Source organism: Apium graveolens, chromosome 3, assembly GCF_009905375.1.
Source record: "Apium graveolens cultivar Ventura chromosome 3, ASM990537v1, whole genome shotgun sequence".
Lineage (NCBI taxonomy): Eukaryota > Viridiplantae > Streptophyta > Magnoliopsida > Apiales > Apiaceae > Apium > Apium graveolens.
This window is the reverse complement of record NC_133649.1, coordinates 51,892,635-51,913,028: the sequence shown is the minus strand read 5'-3', so window position 1 is coordinate 51,913,028 and position 20,394 is coordinate 51,892,635. Positions and strand designations below refer to the sequence as shown.

The 20,394-nt window shown below is 33.8% G+C and overlaps 2 protein-coding genes and 1 long non-coding RNA gene across 5 annotated transcripts; 1 reads left to right on the top strand and 2 right to left on the bottom strand.

Moving 5' to 3' along the window:
* Positions 1–3,019: 3,019 nt before the first annotated feature.
* Positions 3,020–6,079, bottom strand: LOC141712275 (uncharacterized). The gene is made up of 3 exons (XR_012571574.1): positions 5,940–6,079; positions 3,671–4,005; positions 3,020–3,545 (listed from the first exon to the last, which is right to left on the bottom strand). It is a non-coding gene; the product is annotated as an uncharacterized LOC141712275 (long non-coding RNA).
* On the top strand, positions 5,669–9,671 carry LOC141712274 (uncharacterized). The gene is made up of 2 exons (XM_074515147.1): positions 5,669–8,748; positions 9,092–9,671. Exons 1-2 carry the CDS (start codon positions 5,946–5,948, stop codon positions 9,538–9,540), a joined length of 3,252 nt encoding a protein of 1,083 aa, XP_074371248.1. The 5' UTR covers positions 5,669–5,945; the 3' UTR covers positions 9,541–9,671.
* A 1,560-nt stretch (positions 9,672–11,231) lies between these two features.
* Positions 11,232–16,006, bottom strand: LOC141712273 (uncharacterized). 3 transcript variants are annotated; one of them, XR_012571573.1, is made up of 10 exons: positions 15,702–16,005; positions 15,497–15,562; positions 12,916–12,996; positions 12,740–12,793; positions 12,585–12,653; positions 12,247–12,309; positions 12,009–12,091; positions 11,843–11,908; positions 11,632–11,732; positions 11,232–11,478 (listed from the first exon to the last, which is right to left on the bottom strand). XR_012571573.1 is itself a non-coding variant. In XM_074515146.1 (10 exons), the coding sequence occupies exons 1-9, from the start codon at positions 15,888–15,890 to the stop codon at positions 11,690–11,692; spliced, it is 714 nt and encodes a 237-aa protein (XP_074371247.1). In that variant the 5' UTR covers positions 15,891–16,006; the 3' UTR covers positions 11,232–11,478; positions 11,688–11,689. The 3 variants fall into 3 exon arrangements, 2 of the variants coding, with proteins under 2 accessions (XP_074371247.1, XP_074371246.1); XM_074515146.1 differs by having other exon boundaries at positions 11,688–11,732; positions 15,702–16,006; XM_074515145.1 differs by having other exon boundaries at positions 11,232–11,732; positions 15,702–16,004.
* Between the last annotated feature and the right edge of the window lie 4,388 nt (positions 16,007–20,394).

The window sequence follows — 20,394 nt, the reverse complement described above, 5'->3', positions numbered from 1 at the left end:
TTTTACACTTTACAATATTAGTTTTTCATTTTTCTTCCTGGTAAATTGTTATAGTAGCTTCATAAAGTATTAGAGTAGGTTGTTCAAAGTGTTACCCCAGGTACAAATTTGATGCTAGCACTGTGGGACCCACATGCCACGTCACCACTGCGGAACCTACATGCCACGTCACTACTGTGGGCCCCACTGGTGGGCCCCATTTTTTTTGAAAATTCTGAGTTCAAAGGTAACATACATATTGTGATACTATAGACATAGATTAATGTTACCTTTGACGGCTATTGTAACACAAAAGTGAATGTTACACCAGGGCAAAAGTAATGTTACCTTAGGGGTCAAAGGTAACTCGAAAAAAAGCAACTTAATTTTTATGTTACCTTAGGCCTTTTTCTGGCTGTGGTAACACTTTTTTGGGCCTGTTGTAACATTTTCTTGGTGTTGCTGTAGGCCATTTATGGTGTAGTGTTTTAAGCTAAATCTATATTATAATTGAGGAAACATTAAAAGTTTGGTAGTCGGTCGGTCGGTACCTGCTGAAATTACTTAATTACCCTTACTTAATTGTTCTAATTCTAATTATTAGGTCGATCAATTCTAATTCTAATTGATATTTAAGTCAACTTCCTCTATTAATTTACCAATTTCAGTTCTATTTTATATCGAACTCTATATCACTATAATTCATTTTAAATTCAACTTCTTCTACCAATTTAAATTTTAATTCATATCGAGTTCTATATCATTCTAATTTGTTACTTGAGGCTAAATTAAATTTAAACAAATTAAATATAATTCCTAAGATTCAATTCTAATTCTAATTGATATTGAAGTCAACTTACTCTATTAATTTACCAATTTCAATTTTATTTTATATCGAACTCTATATCACTATAATTTATGTTAAATTCAATTTCTTCAGCCAATTTAAATTTTAATTCATATCGAGTTCTATATCATTCTAATTTGTTACTTCGGGCTAAATTAAATTTAAACAATCTAAATATAATTCTTAAGATTTGGTTGATATATAATGTGACTCGGATTAAGGTAAAATAATAATACTATAAGTCCTCCTAAAAAAGTTATGAACTTGGATAAACAAAATAATATATTTTATTTATACAGAATAAAAAAATACATTATATAATTGATTCAGACTAACACAATATTAAAATAAAAGTACAATTCGACCAACAAAAAAACATATATACTAATTATTTAGTCTAAAACAAAATTATCTTATTGATCCGGAATTTAAAAAAAATTAAAATTGAACTATATAAATTAGTTTGATTTGGTCGGTGTATTGGGCATCAGGCTAAAATAAAATAATATAAATCACTAATCCGAGATAAATCAAATTAATATTAGACTAAGTATAATTCGCATCCTATTCATGGGAAATAAAAAATTAATTTTTTTTATATACACTTAGAATTATCAATAAAACTATATCGTTCAATTAGTAATATTGCCCTTTTCATATATAATTTATAGAGTTATAGTTAATCGAGTAAGTAATCACCATGCTAAAATAATAGTTTTTTAAGGTACCAACATAATGGAGACATTATATTTTTACCCTCAATAAAATAATAATTTTATTATAATAATATTTCTCCCTTACTAATGTTATCACTTTAAATAAATTTAAATGTTCTAAAAAGTTATGAACATATACGTTTACTTATATAATTATCATGAAGTCATATTATTTAAAGTTTTAAATGAACAAAATTAAGAATTGGATTCAAGTATTTTTTTCTTCAAATTATGTAATATTAAAAAAAATGTGTGTCGTCCGTGCATTGCACGGGTTTTAAGCTATTATCTTTATTAATATGATTAAATTATAACTTATGGAAAAATAACGATTCCTATTATTAGGGATGATTGAAAAAAGAGATTTAAAATGTAAAATTCAGTGGACAATCGAAAAGACAAATATAAATTAATATAAAACATTAAGAGAAATTACCAAAAATACTATTTTTTCTAAGTTTATTTGCGATTTTACTATTTTTTGATTTTTTTTTTTGCAAAAATACGGTTAACAACCAAATTCAATTACATATGCAACTTTTTTTTACGTTTTCTGAAAAGTAACTGAATTATTTTTTTGATTGCATCGGATTGCATATGATTGTGAAATCGTATTTTGTAAAATAATTGAAAAATGGTATTTTTGCAAATAAAAACTTAAAAAATTATATTTTTATTCTTTCGAAAACCAGTATTTTCAGAAATCTCAAATATTGATTATATGCGGATAGGATAGTATTTGCGCGTATTCATTACACTCTTTTAGCTATTTTCATTAGAAGAGAGTTTCTAGCGGAGGATTAACCAACCATATTTCACCTTAACCGATTCGATTAAGGATTGTTATCGGAATCTTTGATTGTCATCTTGGGGCTATGAAGGATAATACGTGTGTTTAGGGCAAAGTGATCGCAAGACAAGGATTTAACTCATTTAATGAACCAAGATTTTCACGACACAAATGAGTTCATGTGGGGAAAACCATAAGTTAATGTATTATCTCGCTTCTTTACCGATGATATGGCAAAATATTTTATGTTAAGTTTTTAAGTAATTTTATGTATCATTATAGATTATCTTTTAATCTATAATTGCAAATCTATAATTGCACATACAAGTCGGGATATTTTGTAAATACGGTCTCTTTAATTTTTATAAGATTATGTACGTCATACCCTGATTAATTGATTTATAATATATATTTACGTATTTAAATGATAGTATATATTTGCGTATTCAAATGATATTCACCGTGAGCTTATTCCCAAAATCAATAATTATAGTATGTCCAATCTTTCATTCCGTGATGTATGAAGGTAGCAGCAGAATAATGAAGTATCCGTGACCCCTCTTTCATGTGCTCAAATCTAAGATTTGTACGTTGTCATCTCGGAAAATTTACTGATTAAAGCTTCGATATTAGTGGAGCCAAGGAGGCTATGTTCTATTATTATAATCCAAAAATTAGGATACAACTAAACATTACATAATACTGTGTTAATATCTTGACAAGTCAGTACTAATGGTTAGGGTGTCACTTTGCCCCACCTTTCACAACTACTACCCCCCCTTGCATGTTACAATACCTTTACTTGCAATCAACTTGGAGAATTTTCTAGCCTGCTGATTGTTTTGCTTCATGTTTTTGTTTTCTTAGCTAAGCTGCTTCATATTACAAGTTCTTGTGTGCTTAAATAGTTTTTAAACAGCACAAACACATCTGATCATCCAAATCAAACCAAAAAAGATAAATATCATTTTCCAGCATTGGTAATGTTAATGCACATCTCCGGACTGTGGGACATTCGTTACGAGTGAGATGTACCGGATATGTTTGCTCTGCTTTGGTTTCCAATAGTCTAGGCCCCCCCTTTGTTAACATTCCAAACCCTGTTGAATTCACCCGGAATGGGCTTACACGTGAGGCAGACTAGTAAAGTGTAACAGAGGTCCCATGCCAACAAACCTGCTCACTAGTGAAAAAAGGTAGATGCAAATGTAACCTGAAATTGTGAAATGTATGTTATAACTTGGGCACTATGAAGCTTGAGAGAAAACAAGAATTGTGGAAAGAGTAGGCTTTGTATGGACCTAACTTAATGCATAGATAAGTAAGTTTATACATTACCTTACTGTGAGAGTGAGTAGGTCAGGTTCATGCATGGGCTTTGTTATTGTAAGGAATGTATGTAGTAGAGATCCCCTCTGGAAGATAAGTTGGATAACTTTTTATGATAAAGACAACTACACTACATCCATGGAAAAATTGATTTTAGACCCCCTCCCCATATCAATTATCTAGCACAAAAGGTTTAAGTGTCGACCTCTCTTTTTTCTTTCATCTGTCATTTTCATTAGTTGGATCTCTTGGCATTTATTCTCCAGCCATATTCGAAAACACTCTATACTTTCTGATAATTCAAAAGAATTCTTGTCCAAACACTTGATTAGTAGAGTTCCCCACTGCAAAAACAGGAAATAACTCCATTAGAAGCATTAACTTATAAAATATATTACGAGTTTAGTAAGCTACAATGAATTGAATAATTCATGATTAACCAACACGAAACAAGCTAATAATTAACATGAAACTTGTTCATAAGCTAAATTTTATGATTAATTAACACGAAACAAGGAATAATCTACAAAGGATTATACTATTCATGATTACTCAAACATGAAACAACCTAATATGCTACAATGAATCAATAATTCATGCTTAATTTACACAGAACAGGCAAACTAAACTTTCATATGATGAGACAGATAGTATGATCGTTTTCTTTTTATAGTTAAATTTCTTTAAGCATAGTACATGGAGCCAGGGACGGAGGCAGGGGGTGGCCGGCGGGTGCGGCCGCCACCCCAAACTCCTGTATAATCGTGAAATTAGTATTAAAATTTATGAAAAAAAATTACATATTTATATATTTCATAGTAAAAAAAATTTATTTTAAATATTCGCCCTCTCAAAAATATATAAATTTGATGAATTTAGTACTAATATTAGTGATATTTACAATAGTTACGAATTTAGATACACGAATTCAGGTATATTTTGTACATTAAAATTTTAAAAATAATATTTATTAATTTATTTAATATATATTAAATTAAATATATATATTAGATACTCGGAAAAAAATTTCGCCACCCCAAAGTCGAGATTCCGGCTCCGTCCCTGCATGGAGCAATGAAACTCAAGCAATATTTAGTAAATATACTAAAATTCCCTGCAGCCGAGCTTCTGCTACAGGGTAAAAACAATTAATAGGGGTAATAATTTAGTTCGACATGAATGCAATGCCGGAAAGCAAAGGAATGGGGATTGTTATATATAGCTTTGATGAAGAGTTCAGTTAGCATAAAAGGTTAGGCTGGTGTTTATCCCTTTTAGGTAATTCACACTTAAAGTACTGAATAACATATACCAACTTGGGTTTATTGAACCAAGTACAGTATTTACTAGTGGATACTAGCACATGAAGCTACTTGATCATTTATCAATCTTAAGCTGATATTTGACATAACATAATTGAGACAAAGACTGATTTTTCCTTAGTCCCTCTCTGAGTTTCCTTTGGCAAGCAGAGTTTTTTAAAGAGTACTCCTACTCAAGCATACATGTCCCCAATAATACTTGAACCCTCTACAGTGGCAAAGCCTTAAAAGATGTCTGGGGGACTGGTTATTAGTCTGAAAATTGTACATTGGAGACATATTGCAATGTGGACAGATCGCTGAGGATGAGCCCTACAACGAGACTAAGCTTAATCAAGATTATTACTATTTTGTGTATATAAAAGAAATTACAGTGAGCCAAAACATAGCAATGGGGAAATGAAAACCCACTGGCTTTCTCCCAGCTTCGTCCCTTACCCTCAACCTGTGATAGCAGTGAAGTACTGCCCGTATGGTCCTTTAATATTAATTATAATTTAAATAACACGTATTATACATCATCGGCATCATGACACAGTCACCAAGCAAATCACTTGATATATTTTAGGGCTATATATATTAAATATGTTTCAACATTTTGCAAACTTTATAGAAGGAATTTCATTATTCTTTTAATAAATAAATATTATGCATAATATATGTTATATGATATACAAACCTTATCTGATCTTTTATATTTAAAGTATTAGCAAAAGAATCTATATTCACACATGTTATACAAACACTGCCACCCATCTCTGCATCTATACTATTAACTCCCTGCTCTCTCTTCTGCCTTCTTGTCACTAGAAATTCCTTAAACTTACAAAACTGATTTTCAGTTTTATTAAAGCATACTGACATTCCTAGAATCTATTATATGAATACTAATACATACATGTGAGTCAGTTCAATATTGAGGATCAGATGCAATCATACAGTAGCATGGTACATACCTCATAATGTCAAGCAGAGCAATTATCTTACTCTTTTTGCTTCTCAACACCTCATGGTTTCCAGTCAGTTCTGGTCTAAACCAAGAAGGACTCTCTCTACTGTCTTGGTTTTCAACTTTTAACTCTTCACCTTCTGCAACTTTCTTCACTTCATGGGATCCATCAGATCAAAGTCCATGTAGATGGAACTTCATATTATGTTCTAGCAATGGCTTTGTTTCAGAAATCAAAATTACTTCTGTTGATCTTTCCACAAACTTCCCCACTCAATTTCTGTCATTCAAATTTCTTACCAGCCTTGTCCTTTCAAACGGAAACCTCACCGGAGAACTGCCCCCGTCCATCGGAAACTTGTCTTCACTAATGATTCTGGACCTCAGTTTCAATGCTCTAACCGGAAAAATCCCACATGAAATTGGAAGCTTATCGGAGTTGCAGCAACTATTTTTGAATTCAAATGCCTTTGAAGGTCAAATGCCAAAAGAAATCGGAAATTGCTCAAAGCTTAAACAACTTGAATTGTTTGATAACCAGCTTTCAGGGCAAATCCCAGAAGAAATAGGCCATTTGTTGTACTTGGAAATTTTTCGAGCTGGCGGAAACTTGGAAATTCACGGGGAGATCCCACTGCAGATATCAAACTGCAGACAGCTAACTTTTATTGGTCTAGCTGATACTGGAATTTCAGGGAAGATTCCTTATACTTTAGGTGAACTAAAGAATCTCAAGACTCTATCAATTTATACAGCGAATCTCACTGGTGAGATCCCACCAGAAATTGCTAATTGCTCATCTTTAGAAAATCTTTTTCTTTATCAAAACCATATTACAGGAGAAATTCCAGTTGAACTGGGATTTCTTCAGAATCTTAAAAGGGTGTTACTGTGGCAGAACAATTTAAGTGGATCCATTCCAGGAACTCTTGGTAATTGCTCGGAACTCACAGTGATTGATTTCTCCATTAATTCTCTGACTGGCGAGCTTCCACAATTTCATGCAAGTTTAAATGCACTCGAGGAGTTTCTTCTGTCTGAGAACAAAATTTCTGGCCCAATCCCACCTTCTTTCGGAAACTTCTCCGGATTAAAGCATCTAGAATTGGATAACAATAATATTTCTGGTGAGATTCCACCCAACATTGGTGAGTTAAAAGAACTTTCCCTGTTCTTTGCCTGGCAGAATCAGCTTATTGGAGTCATTCCTGCTGAGTTGGGAAAGTGTGTGAAACTTCAAGCATTGGATCTTTCACACAATTACCTGACTGGGTCTATTCCAAAATCTCTCTTCAATCTCAACAACTTAACGAAACTGTTGTTGATATCAAACAAGCTTTCTGGTTGGCTTCCAGCTGACATTGGTAACTGCACCAGCCTGACTCGCCTACGTCTTGGATCAAACATGTTATCTGGTCTTATTCCTTTTGAAGTTGGACTCTTACAGAGCTTAAGTTATCTTGAGCTGTCCAAAAATCAGTTTACAGGTGATATCCCGCCACAAATTGGCAACTGCTTGGAACTCGAAATGATTGATTTACATGAAAATAAGCTTGAAGGCGTGGTTCCTGGTTCCTTAGACTCTCTTGTCAGGCTTAATGTTTTAGATCTTTCGAGGAACAGATTATCAGGCAGCATTCCAGAAAATCTCGGGAAGCTCGCTTCCTTGAACAAACTTGTGTTGAGCGGAAACTACATAACTGGTTTGATTCCTAAGTCACTAGGACTCTGCAAGGATTTGCAGCTTTTGGATGTGAGCAGCAATAAGCTGATAGGCTCAATACCAGATGAGATTGGTCACTTGCAAGCATTAGATATAATGTGCAATTTGAGCTGGAATTCTTTGACAGGAAAAATTCCAGATAGCTTCTCATATCTTTTAAAGCTTGCAAACTTGGATCTCTCACACAACATGTTAACAGGAAGCTTGAGAACACTCGGGAACCTTGACACCCTTGTTTCGCTAAATGTCTCCTACAATGATTTCTCAGGCGCCCTTCCTGACACCAAGTTCTTCCATGATCTCCCTGACACTGTTTTCCTCGCCAACCAAAGACTCTGCACTAACAGAAATAGTTGTTATGTTAGTGAAATACACCACACCAGGAAGTGCATTAAAACTACAACCGTCATTGTTTTACTCGGTGTACTTGTAGGTATGACAGTTTTCACTATTGTAATAATATTATTTATCAGAGCTCATGGTGCCAAAAGGGATGATGAAGAAAGTGGGCTGGAGTGGAATCTTACCCCATACCAAAAACTAAGCTTCAGTGTCAATGATATTGTAGGAAAGCTATCAGACTCCAACATTGTAGGAAAGGGTGGTTCAGGAATTGTTTATCGAGTTGAGACTCCAACACAACAGTATATTGCAGTAAAAAGATTGTGGCCAACAAAGAATGGCGAGCTCCCACAGAGAGATTTATTTTCTGCAGAAGTTACAACATTGGGATCAATTAGGCACAAAAACATAGTGAGACTTCTGGGAAGTTGTAGCAATGGAAAAAGTAAAATGCTATTATTTGATTACATTAGTAACGGAAGTTTAGCTGGGTTGCTCCACGAGAGCAGATTACCCTTAGATTGGGATGCAAGGTATCAAATCATACTAGGAGCTGCTCATGGTCTAGCTTACCTTCACCATGATTGTTTCCCTCCTATTGTCCACCGCGATATCAAGGCCAACAACATTTTGGTAGGACCACAGTTTGAAGCTTTTCTCGCTGATTTTGGACTAGCAAAGCTATTGTCTTCTCCAGATTGCTCAAGAGCTTCCAACACAATTGCAGGCTCTTATGGCTACATGGCTCCTGGTAAGGACACTTTCCATGACAATATTCTTGTACATGTTCATCAATCAATGTGATATATTGGCATCCTGTTAAATAATGGAAATATTGTACGGCACAATACCATTCAATAGGGCAGAACTCGATCACAGTCAAAATTGGGAATCCAGCACTTCTTAAATATAAACACAAGTAGTCGTGCAAACTGTTCTAAAAAGAAAATATATTCATATGCAAACAGAATCGTCTTATATATTCTCACTAATTCTGTGTTAATAGTTTAATTAATCTATCTGGCATTTCTTCTGATTTTGAATTTTTAAAATTAAGGCTTACCCATTGATAACTTGTTCCCTCAAAATTGCAGAATATGGGTACAGCATGAGGATTTCAGAAAAGAGTGATGTGTACAGTTACGGAGTTGTGCTACTAGAAGTACTAACAGGTATGGAACCAGCGGATAGACGTATTCCAGAGGGTGGCCACATTGTCAATTGGGTTAACCAAGAACTAAAAGTGAAATTGAGGGAATTTAACTCAATTCTCGATCAAGACTTACTTTTGCAGTCCGGCACACAGATACAAGAGATGCTTCAGGTACTCGGAGTAGCACTTCTATGCGTTAATTCATGCCCAAAAGAACGACCCACAATGAAAGATGTGACAATGATGCTCACAGAGCTAAGGGAAGAAACTGGTGATTTTAAAAAACAAAATGCGCAAAGCACAGGATCGGTATCTAACCCCAGAGCAGCAGCACAGTGTTCTAGTTTTTCCAGATCATCTCAACCTCTAATTAGATCACCTCTACAGTAGCATATTCAACACCAAATCATTGTTTTACATTTATATTCTATTAATTTATTTAACTATGCTAGAAACTATTGTAAAGAATATAATGGTGTATTGAGGTAGTCATTTTCTTACAAATAAATTCTATTGTTCCATGGGTGTCTCCAGACATTTACTGCTACTACTGATCATGAAAGGCAGATATATTCCATTTATTCATTAAATACCAAACACTGAAAATACATTACTTGGAAGAGAGAATCTAGTAGTCTGCTAGCAATCTCTTTAATAAAAAATTAAAAATATAAACATTTGGATCAACTTAAGATGATACATTTATAATGTACATGCACTTCAACCGACTTTTGAGCCAGAATCAAGAGCCTAGCAAATAGCAACATGGCGAAGCAAACAAAGACATTTCTATTATATATATGGAGTCCTAAATCATATAATGGAGTAGCTTGCAAACCCAGTATGTCGTATGTATGCATAAGGGTTTATAATGTTAGAATATAAGATCCTGAAAATGGTCATTCTCTAACACATTAAGGTTTTAGAGTAATTGGTTCCTTAACGTATAACAACACGATCATGCAGCCGGGGACAAAGATTTTGGTTGTCATGAGCTAATGGAACATATTATGAGAGAGCTAAAAAAACCATTATTCCCCACGAAGTCCCTCAATATTTCTTTTACAAGAGAAAAAGATAAACAATGCACCATGTGCTTGAAAGATACATTGCTTTGGGTCATGTGACATATACAATTATTTTCCCCCACGACCCACCTACAGTTCATTTGTTAATCGAATACCATCGGCCACCAATGAAGAAAGCAGTGGGTACTCACCATACCAACTCGAGACTGGTCGAGCTGTTTCATCAAAAGATCTTCTTCGATGCCATGTTAAATTATCAAATGTCCTGAAACTTTAGGTGTTAAACGAAAATGGCTTAATATCTTTATCATGCTTAGGTGTTTATATGTTGCATTTGTATGCATGTACCTGATACCATCTACTTCTGAGAAATATTACTTTGGTCCTCTTACATAATAAGTGGACAGATATGTTTTAGCAGGTTGATAAGGATATTAATCAGTAAGCTGTGTATCACTTTAGACAATATAATTTCAATTGATGTGTCATGTGTGTGTTCCTTGCAAGTTCGAATTCCCTAAAAGGTGATTACAACTCTACTGTCAAGCTTATACCTACACGGCTACACAGCCCCGGATGGCGACAAACTCAGACACATTTCAAGTTCAGTATGAAGAAGCTCATATTGAAAGAGTACAAGCATTTGAACAATTACACAGAACTTCAAAAAACAAGTATAAAACAATGCATATAAGCAAAAAAAAAGCCTTTATTTTAAGTTATTTATTCGAGATGATTAGAAAATTGTAGTTATGAACTAGTTGAAATGGTTTTTGTGTTGAATCTGGATCTTCAAACAGAGAGTTATTGAAGTGTCTAGGAAATTAAAGGGAAACTAACACTTTAGTTTCAGAAGATGTTGCAAAATTCAGGATTTATTCATTCATATGCATATCATCTGAGATTTAACGTAGCCCTGAAGATTTTTATTTTACAGTATACGCAAGTGGACATAATCACGTATCCTACATAATTTATTAAAGATGTAACGAGTCGGATGTTACTGTTTTCGCAAGGGGCATTTCTTTTGAGCAAAAAATAGTCACCGCGTGGTGTATTGAACAATACACTTCATGTAATTGGCATCATTACAGCTAATATGACATCATATCACCGTTTTAGTTATAAACAAGAATGCTATTTGTTGTTAGCAGGAAAAAACAAAATGCTATTTATAAGAAATTCAGGCCTTAAATTATGTTACATACATAAAACTGCAATCTCAAACAAATAAGAAGACATCAATAAGACATCAGATCACACCATCTGCTTGTGCAACACTGCATCCAAATTTAAGAGACTGAAGCAGAAACAGTGGAACACATAAGGGTCAGGAGAAAGGACTTGACAAGGATAAATAATGTTACAATTTAAAATTGCAATTCTAGATAATCAAAACAAAGACATTTAGAATTACAATTAAAGGCAGAATACAAAGATAACTAACATATACTTTATAGCATAACACTATAACAGACTGCAACATGGGCTGAAGTAAGATCAACATACTATTACAGCTCTGTCACTGGATGCCATTTTATGCTACATCCAACACTTCAAGAAAACGGAAAGAAGAGCTTTCAGAATGTAAGCAACCAATGTGAGGAATCAAAAATTAATTCGTGAGTAGAATGAAAAAAATAGGAATCGTAACATAAGCATACCTAGGTTTTTGAACTGATGGTACTGGCTGGGCACTAAGAGCACAGTCTACTGCCACCGCCAAATCCCTAGACAGATTTAGCTAAGGTTAGAAACTTCGAGAGGCTAAGGACTTGGTTCTGAGCTTTACTAATTAAATCTGACCCAAAAAATAAATCAGAGACCAACCTTCCTGTGACAGGTACATTGTTGCTTGGCCGTGAATCATCAAACTGCCCATGATATACTAGCTGAAAGGGTCTACGACCATCCTGTTACAGCACAAGATAATATGGATCCGTCAGTTTGCTGGGATTCAACTTGAAAGAAGAGATTGATTTATTACTGTCCTGACATCAATATTTTCGGGTGAATAAATAGATATACCGGACAGGAACTGTACAAGGATAGTGTAGATCCTAATCACCTTCTTAAATAGGAAAAACTCTGGCGTACAAACAGCTCCAAATTCTCTTGCGACATCCTGTGACTGCAGAGAAGTACACTGACATATTAATTTCTGAAGCAACTCTCATGTGTACAATTTAGGATGTAATATATATTTCGGTTGACATGAGGCTAACTCCTAAGTTAAATTTACACAGATTCATATGTGTATGATGTTGAAACCCAGCCAAATCTTCAAATCATTTAACTTTTCAGCTAGTAGACTTTTTCAGATACTTTATAAAACTCATAAATGCATTCTTAGATTAACTTGATTCATGTCTAAATTCACAAAATAATATAATCTGAATGGCCTACCTCATCATATAGATATGGGAAAGGGTAGCTAAACTGTTTGGCATCTTCAGCCATTAAATCTGGTCCATCCTGTGAGGAATTCAATGATGAACAAATCATATGATGACTTTAATTCTTCAAAGCAGCTCAATCTGAAGCCATGGGAATAGCTCAACCTGTGGATGAGTTATGACAGAGTTTGATGATATTGCGACGACTGCAAGCCCCTTCTGCAGCACACAACAAAAAGAATTAGAAAATATTAATGTTCATTGTTGTCCATATAACTCATCAAATGCCTGGTCCGAGCAAGGCCTATGAACTAAGAAGAACTTCGACAAACTCCGACTACCTGCATGTAAAATTTTGAAAGCTTTACTATTGCTTTTTTCAAGTGTATGACAAAGGGGCAATGGTTGCATATAAACATCACCTGCACCAAAAAAACATAGTCAGGCATCAATTGTTTGTATTGATGGTGTTAAATCATCAAATGATTATCTAAAAGTTATTTTATATTATATTTGTAAAATTTAGTTTAGGAGGCCATATCAGGCATAGGATTCTCGCGAGCCGGGCTTTTAGAGATGAGGCCTTCAGCTGAGGCAAAAATATTATATTGGAAAAAGCAGTTTTTATTATAATCCATGATATACCTTGCATGGCATTGGCATTGCCACATCAGCATTTAGTGTTTTCTTCCTAACCGAAATTACTGTGAAAACCTCGTCAAATTTACATGATGAAAACAATCTAATAGCTACTTCATCGATAAATTCGATCTGTACGATACACTGTTGTCAATATAAATGTTAAGAATATAATACAATGGAAAAACAAAATAAATAGAATTTATTTTCATCACATCTTTAAAAAAGGGCTGGTGTTGGATTGACACTACACAACTGAAAAAAGTTTAGAAAGAGGAATAAAAAAGGGACAAGACTGCTTATTGGGCCGGATAGGTGGTGGTATTACACCCTTCTAAAAGGAACTGTATGTGAGACTCTCGCATCATACGGCTCCGCGCAGGAATCAGTACCTCCCCAACTCTCAAACCAACCTCTCCTCCCTTTCTCTTTCTCGATCAGCGGTTCCTTTTTCATTCATTCATTGATTGATTTAAAGTAGCTCGCTTCCAACAAGTCCAAGCGCTAGCGGTAGAAGCTAGTCGTCAGAAGCGAACTTCTAGGCCGGGACGGAGCCAAAAAACGTGAGCGCCTTTATGAAACATGGTACGGAGAACATATTATTTTGTGGCTCAATGAAAACTTTCAATAGAAAATGATGAGAATTATCATCATATTAGGTATGCAGCAACGCTAATACGCTGTGGATAATTCTCTGTAACATATGAAATCGATACTTGCTCTAGTAAGAATCTGCTTTGAAAGGAATCTTTTCCAAACATGTAGTTCAATAAAGGAAGTTCTCTTCGATAGTATGTGACACATGCAGATGGGCTAAAGGGGTGACCAAATTTATCTTGGTTGGACTCAGTTCATTAGGCATGAGCTAAACAACTAATCCTAATTCAAACACATCCAGGCCAAATTATTTCAAAAGCCTATTTTAAGGGGGCTAATTATATTAAATTCATATTCTAATTAAAACACACACAATTATTCTAATATAAACGAATCTTCAAAAAAGAAGCAATATAAACAAAACATAAAATATTTAAATATACACAATAACAAGATTAAAAAAATTAAAGTTACCCCGATCGCAGGGGATGTGAGCTAGTAACATATAGAATTTGTTCTTACCAGATTTAAATAGCCACAAGAAAAGTAGGATAACTATAACTAACAAAGAATAAACAGAGTCGGTGATTTGGATGTAACGAATTTGAGCTTCTCAATCACATATGTAGCTAGAAATGATATCTAAAGCTAACGAGTTCTACACAAACCAATAAACTCCAAAAAGAAGCTCAGCAGGTAACACAAAAAACAATAGATTTATGTAATTTTGCATAATCTCACTCCAATGAATAGTTACTTATGTTTATATTGCACAATAGAAAGGAATAGATTAAAACCATAAATAGAATATAGATTAAACCAAATTGAATACAGATTAAACCACCAAAAAAGGGGCAAATAAGCTAATTCGTCAAGGTACTATATACGAATTTTCAGTTGAGTTACCGGCCGGAAAAAAAAAACTTTCAGTCAAATACCTGAACTACTAAAATCTTTCATATTAGTTTATGACATTACTCCTATTAGGAAAATATTAGTGAAATATTTTTATGTACAATGACTACATTGCACATTATATAAAATTTGAGTAATCCTTCTTAAGCTTCCTTTAGCTGATGACCTGACCCACCCAACCCAACTTAAAGTTCGTATCGTACCCACTCAGCCCCAAAATAAATGTCCTTATGTCCTTTTGACTTTCTGCACATATTTTCAGACCAAAAAAAAGTGATCTTGACATTTAATTTTTTCAATTTTTTCCTTTTAAATAAAATATGACTTTTAAATTATTATTTAAAAAAATCAAAAAGTAATATGTGAAAACTTTCTTTTGTACCTTAAAATATGTGCAAAAAGTACACTTATTTTGGGACGAAGGAAGTATATCATACCGATAAATTAGCTCATTTACCAAAAAAAAAGGTTCAATTAGATAACTTTATCTTTAACCTACTCCCCTTAGCCTAGAGCTCTGAACACTACGAGGCCGGCTTTTTAGGAACCTTGGGTTGCAAAAATTAAATAAAATGAAAGTATCACTTACAGAGATACCCATTTTTTAGTGATCATATCTCCTTAAACAGTAATAAGTTAATGGCATAAATTAGATCACATATCACTAAAATAAATCATAAATCTATATAGGTCACTAAATACCATCTATAATCAACATCATAGTTTTGTAAAAAAAACACAATACTATAATATCAAGTAAGAGTAAATTACCAATAATGCAGGATGTGACTCAAAGTCTTCCAATTCCCACACTCTTCCAGTAAGCGGCTCAGTAAGCTAAATCCACTCAAATTCACAAACAAGCAGTTTGAATAAATATAAAAAATGTAACAAAACAATAGAATGAATTAACACGATGCATATTAATATCCTCAAGCTAAAATCACTACTAGTGTCGTAAGAAAATAAAAAAGACCTGGAATCGCGGAGGTCGAAAACCGAGAGAGACTCCTTTAGACTCTGTTCTGGCTGCTCGAATCGCAATATTTTTCGACGATTTTGGAATGCTTTGTTGTTGAGGATAAAGAGCTAAGCGCTGTGAAAAAAATGAGGTTGTCAATGAAAATGAAGTAGACGGTGAATGTAGGATAGCTGGCGACGCCATTCTTACAAAGCTTGCCAGTGTCTGTAGTACTTTGATGATATGGTTTATACTAAGCACTAGTTAGTTTAGTTACATTGAGTTCGGTTCCATAACCGGCGATAATCCAAAAATTTGTACCCACCCGGTTTCTTATCCACCTTTTTCTCTTTTTATTTTAACCATATCTATTTTGTAAATATTTTAGAATTTTTGTGAAATTGGATACTGAATTTTGAATTTTTTTTTGTAAAAATTAAAGGTAAATCTCGATAAATTAATATTTTCGGGACCGAGAAATTAATAATTAATCAAAATATTAATTAGTCGATAAATTAATAAATTATTAATTTATCGATATATTAATAATTTATAAATTATCACTATATATATCATTTTTAATTTCTTTAACATATATTTACAAATATATAAGCCGAAAAGATTATTAATTATCGTAATGAAATAAATGCTGAAAAAGTTATTGATTATTCTTGCGAAAATGAAACAGCGGCATAATTGATGAACCGATGAACGATGAAAAAATAATTAATAGTGTCATGGGAAATAATAAAAAAGATGATGCAAAAGATGAAAGTATTGAGTTACAACCGACTCGTGTCCTTAATTTTTTATTGCAATATGTACCTAATATAGGACAGCTCCAAAATGCACTCAAAAGATACAATTTCTATGGATGAATCAATTTCAAAAGAAAGTAAGTTTATGTTAGAGTCTTATTTTAGAATAGAATATTTGAATAAATTTAGAATTTTGTTATGAAATAAAATTATTAATTTATTGTTAGGAATGTGTGTATTAGTTTGATGATAAGTTAAACAAAACACTTAAGTAGAAATCTAGTGTTTTTTAGCCTCAACGGATAAGACCATTTTGGCTATCCGTTGAAGGAGTAGCTTTCCTTAGAAATAAGTTTAGTATTGTAGCACATTTCATTCTCTGTATTTAAGTTGTAATTCTTAGATGTTGTGGGAAATTATCAGTCATGTTGACTACTAGTGGATATGCAAATAGGAGGGCTAATTGTAAATATTTCATGCCTTGTAATTTTGTATAAGTGAAGTAGTATCAACTGATATTAAAGGCCTTCAATGGATGAGAAACAAAGTTTCAACGGATGTCTCTAAAGCTTCAACGGATAACATCCATCAACGGATGAGTGCTTCAACGGATAAAGTTTCAACTGCTAATGCATCAACGGATAAAGCTTCAACGGATAAAGTAATCAACGGATGAAAGTTTCAACGGATTCTTAGTTCAATAGCAGTTGATAGTGACAATTCATAAGCTGACAGAGGCACATGGGTTGACAGAGACAAACTGGAATGTGGCAGCCTCTAGGAGGAATCAAGAAAATGCAGCATTTCCATTCTGGTGCAAACAAGGAAGTATTCAAAGATTCACAGCTAAACCTAAATTGCATTGGATAGAGAAATGAAGAAGAAACATGTGAAGAATCTTTTAATTGTATTTTACAGTTTTGTCTTCACTTGTAAACTTGGTGATATATAAACCAAGTAGCAGCTAGTAATTAGATGGTGAATTTTCCAGAGCTGTTTAGAAAAATCCAGAGAGAAAATCATCTAGTTTGTACTAGGACGCAGCTGTGATTTAATTCTTTGAATCACAGATTTTCTGAAATAACACATCTCTGGTGGAACAACAAATCCACCAGAAAAGTTTTTAAGTTCCTTGTGTTCTTTACATTTGTGTTTGAATATATATCTGTCTGTATTAGCTTCAAGCAATTCACACACATTTGTTCACTAAAACACTTAGCCTTAGAAACTGCTCAAAATTTGAAAAAGTTTTGAGATTTACATTCAACCCCCCTTCTGTAAATCTCATTGTTAGTCCACTGGGAATAACAATTGGTATCAGAGCAAGCTCTTAACATACAAAGAGTTTAAAGATCTATTCTGCTAACATCATGAGTAAGAAGGATATTGGTGTAAAGATTCCAATCCTGGAAAGAGATAACTATCATCACTGGAAAGTGAAGATGCATTTACATCTTCTCTCTCAAGATGAAAGCTACATCAACTGCATTGAAAATGGTCCTCACATCCCTCACAAGGTGGCCACAGCTGCTACTTCAACAGTTGCTGTTGGACAGTCTATTCCCAAGCCAAAAGCAGAATGGACTGTTGAAGATATTGAAGAGGTTCACAAGGACAAGAAAGGCATGAACATTTTATTTAGTGGCCTAGATCAAGATATGTTTGGCAATGTCATTAACAGCCAAACTGCTAAGGAAATTTGGGATACTGTGCAACTTATCTGTGAAGGTACTGAGCAAGTTAGAGAAAACAAAATGCAGCTTCTCATTCAACAGTATGAATATTTTCATTTTGAAGAAGGAGAATCATTGAATGATACCTTCAACAGATTTCAGAAACTCTTGAATGGATTGAAGCTGTATGGCAGAGTGTACCAAGTCAAGGACTCCAACTTAAAATTTTTGAGGTCTCAACCAAAGGAATGGAAGCCTATGACTGTTTCACTAAGGAATTCTCAAGATTATAAGGACTTCACACTTGAAAGATTATATGGAATTTTGAAGACCTATGAATTTGAGATGGAGCAAGATGAGCTGTTGGAAAAGGGAAAGAGAAAAGGTGGATCAGTTGCACTTGTAGCTGACAATGAGAAGATTGAAGCCAGGAATGAGGAAAAGACAATGCCAAGTCTCAAAATTGGCACAAACAAATCAGAATCAAGCAAGGGAAAGGAGCAAGTAGCTGAGGATGAAGACAATTCCAGTCAAGATGACTCTGATGATGTTGATGAACATCTGGCTTTTCTGTCCAGGAGGTTTGCAAAGATGAAATTCAAGAAAAATACAAAATTCACTAAGTCAAACAAAAACATGGTGGACAAATCTAAGTTCAAATGTTATAACTGTGGCATTAGTGGACACTTTGCAAATGAGTGCAGGAAGCCAACCTCTGATAAGAAGAAATTTGAGCAAGTTGATTACAAAAAGAAGTATTTTGATTTGCTCAAACAAAAGGAAAGAGCTTTTCTCACTCAAGATGATTGGGCAGCAGATGGAACCAATGAAAATGATGATATGGAATATGTCAACCTAGCCCTGATGGCTAATTCTGATGAAAATGAAACTAGTTCATCAAGCAATCAGGTAATTACTACTGACCTCTCTCAGCTTTCTAAAATTGAATGCAATGAAGCCATAAATGATATGTCCAATGAATTATATCATTTGCGTGTTTCCCTTAAATCACTAGCTAAAGAAAACACAAGAATAAAAAAGAATAATATGTTTTTAAGTGATAGGAATGCTGTGTTAGAGGATCAAGTAATTGAGTTTGAAAAGATTAAAATTAAATGCTTGACTGTTGAGAGTGAACTAGAAGAAGCCGTTAAGAAAGTAGAAATTCTTTCTAAACAGTTAGAAAGTGAGCAAGAGGTAATCAAGGCCTGGAAAACATTTAGGGATGTTAGTGCTCAGATTGTCAAGGTTCAGGGAATTGAATCATTTTGTGAGAATGCCTGGAAGAAAAACAAAAAGGAGTTAGAATTAATTAATGGATTGTCAACGGATGTGGAATTAACGGATGATGAAAGTTATCCGTTGAAGGAAGAAAAAGAGCATCCGTTGAAGGCTGTTGTGCATATGTTGTGTACTTGATGATTTGATAAACAAAACATCTAAGTAGATTTTACTTGGTGAAATTATGTAGCACTCGACGGATAAGAATTATAGTCCCGACGGATAACTCATTATAGTCCCGACGGATGATTAACTTTTTATCCATCGAGTTAGTAGCTTATGTAATAATAAGTTTGTAGCACAGTTATGTATGCACCTTTGTATAGAATCTGTAGTAGCATATAAGTCATGTTGACTTTAAATAGATATGCAGAATAGGTTGATTAATTGTACATAAATGATGTCTTGTAATTCTGCATAAGTGAAATAGAGTCAAGTGCCAAAATAGCTACTGACGGATGATTAACAAAGCCATCGACGGATGATCAAATGACTATCAACGGATGTTTAATATAGCAGTCGACAGATGATCAATTAAACCATCAACGGATGTTCTGAAAGTCAACGGATGATCATATGAAGAATTCAAACAGCAGTTGAACAGTGAAAGCTGACACACAGCCGTCGAGATGTATACAAACACACTGTGGAAGCCCATTAACTGGGTAATAGAGGACGAAAAGTAGCAAAGCTTAAGACTGATAGTTTTTACATTTGTTCAGTCTTTTTGACTTTGTAATCTTGGTATTATATAAACCAAGAGAGTAGCAAATAGAAATATAACTGAGATAGCTGAGAAATACAAAAACAGAGAAATCTTTGTAAGCAGAATCTTTAGCATTTCCTGTATTCTCAGTAGTTCAATTTGTAAGCAGCTGTGAGCATTCTTGCACATAGAGTCCTCTTGATATATTATATATATCTCTGGTGGAATTGTTTAAATCCACAGAAAGTTTTTAAAGACTCTTGTTTTTAATTACTTATGTTTTGATTAAA

Coding starts and splice junctions, on each gene's coding strand:
- LOC141712274 (XM_074515147.1), top strand. CDS start 5,946: ATGTCAAGCAGAGCAATTATCTTACTCTTTTTGCTTCTCAACACCTCA. Junction 8,749..9,091: donor TTATGGCTACATGGCTCCTG/GTAAGGACACTT, acceptor TCAAAATTGCAG/AATATGGGTACAGCATGAGG.
- LOC141712273 (XM_074515146.1), bottom strand. CDS start 15,890: ATGGCGTCGCCAGCTATCCTACATTCACCGTCTACTTCATTTTCATTG. Junction 15,563..15,701: donor TTCGACCTCCGCGATTCCAG/GTCTTTTTTATT, acceptor GAGTGGATTTAG/CTTACTGAGCCGCTTACTGG. Junction 12,092..12,246: donor AGTTTTTCCTATTTAAGAAG/GTGATTAGGATC, acceptor GTGCTGTAACAG/GATGGTCGTAGACCCTTTCA.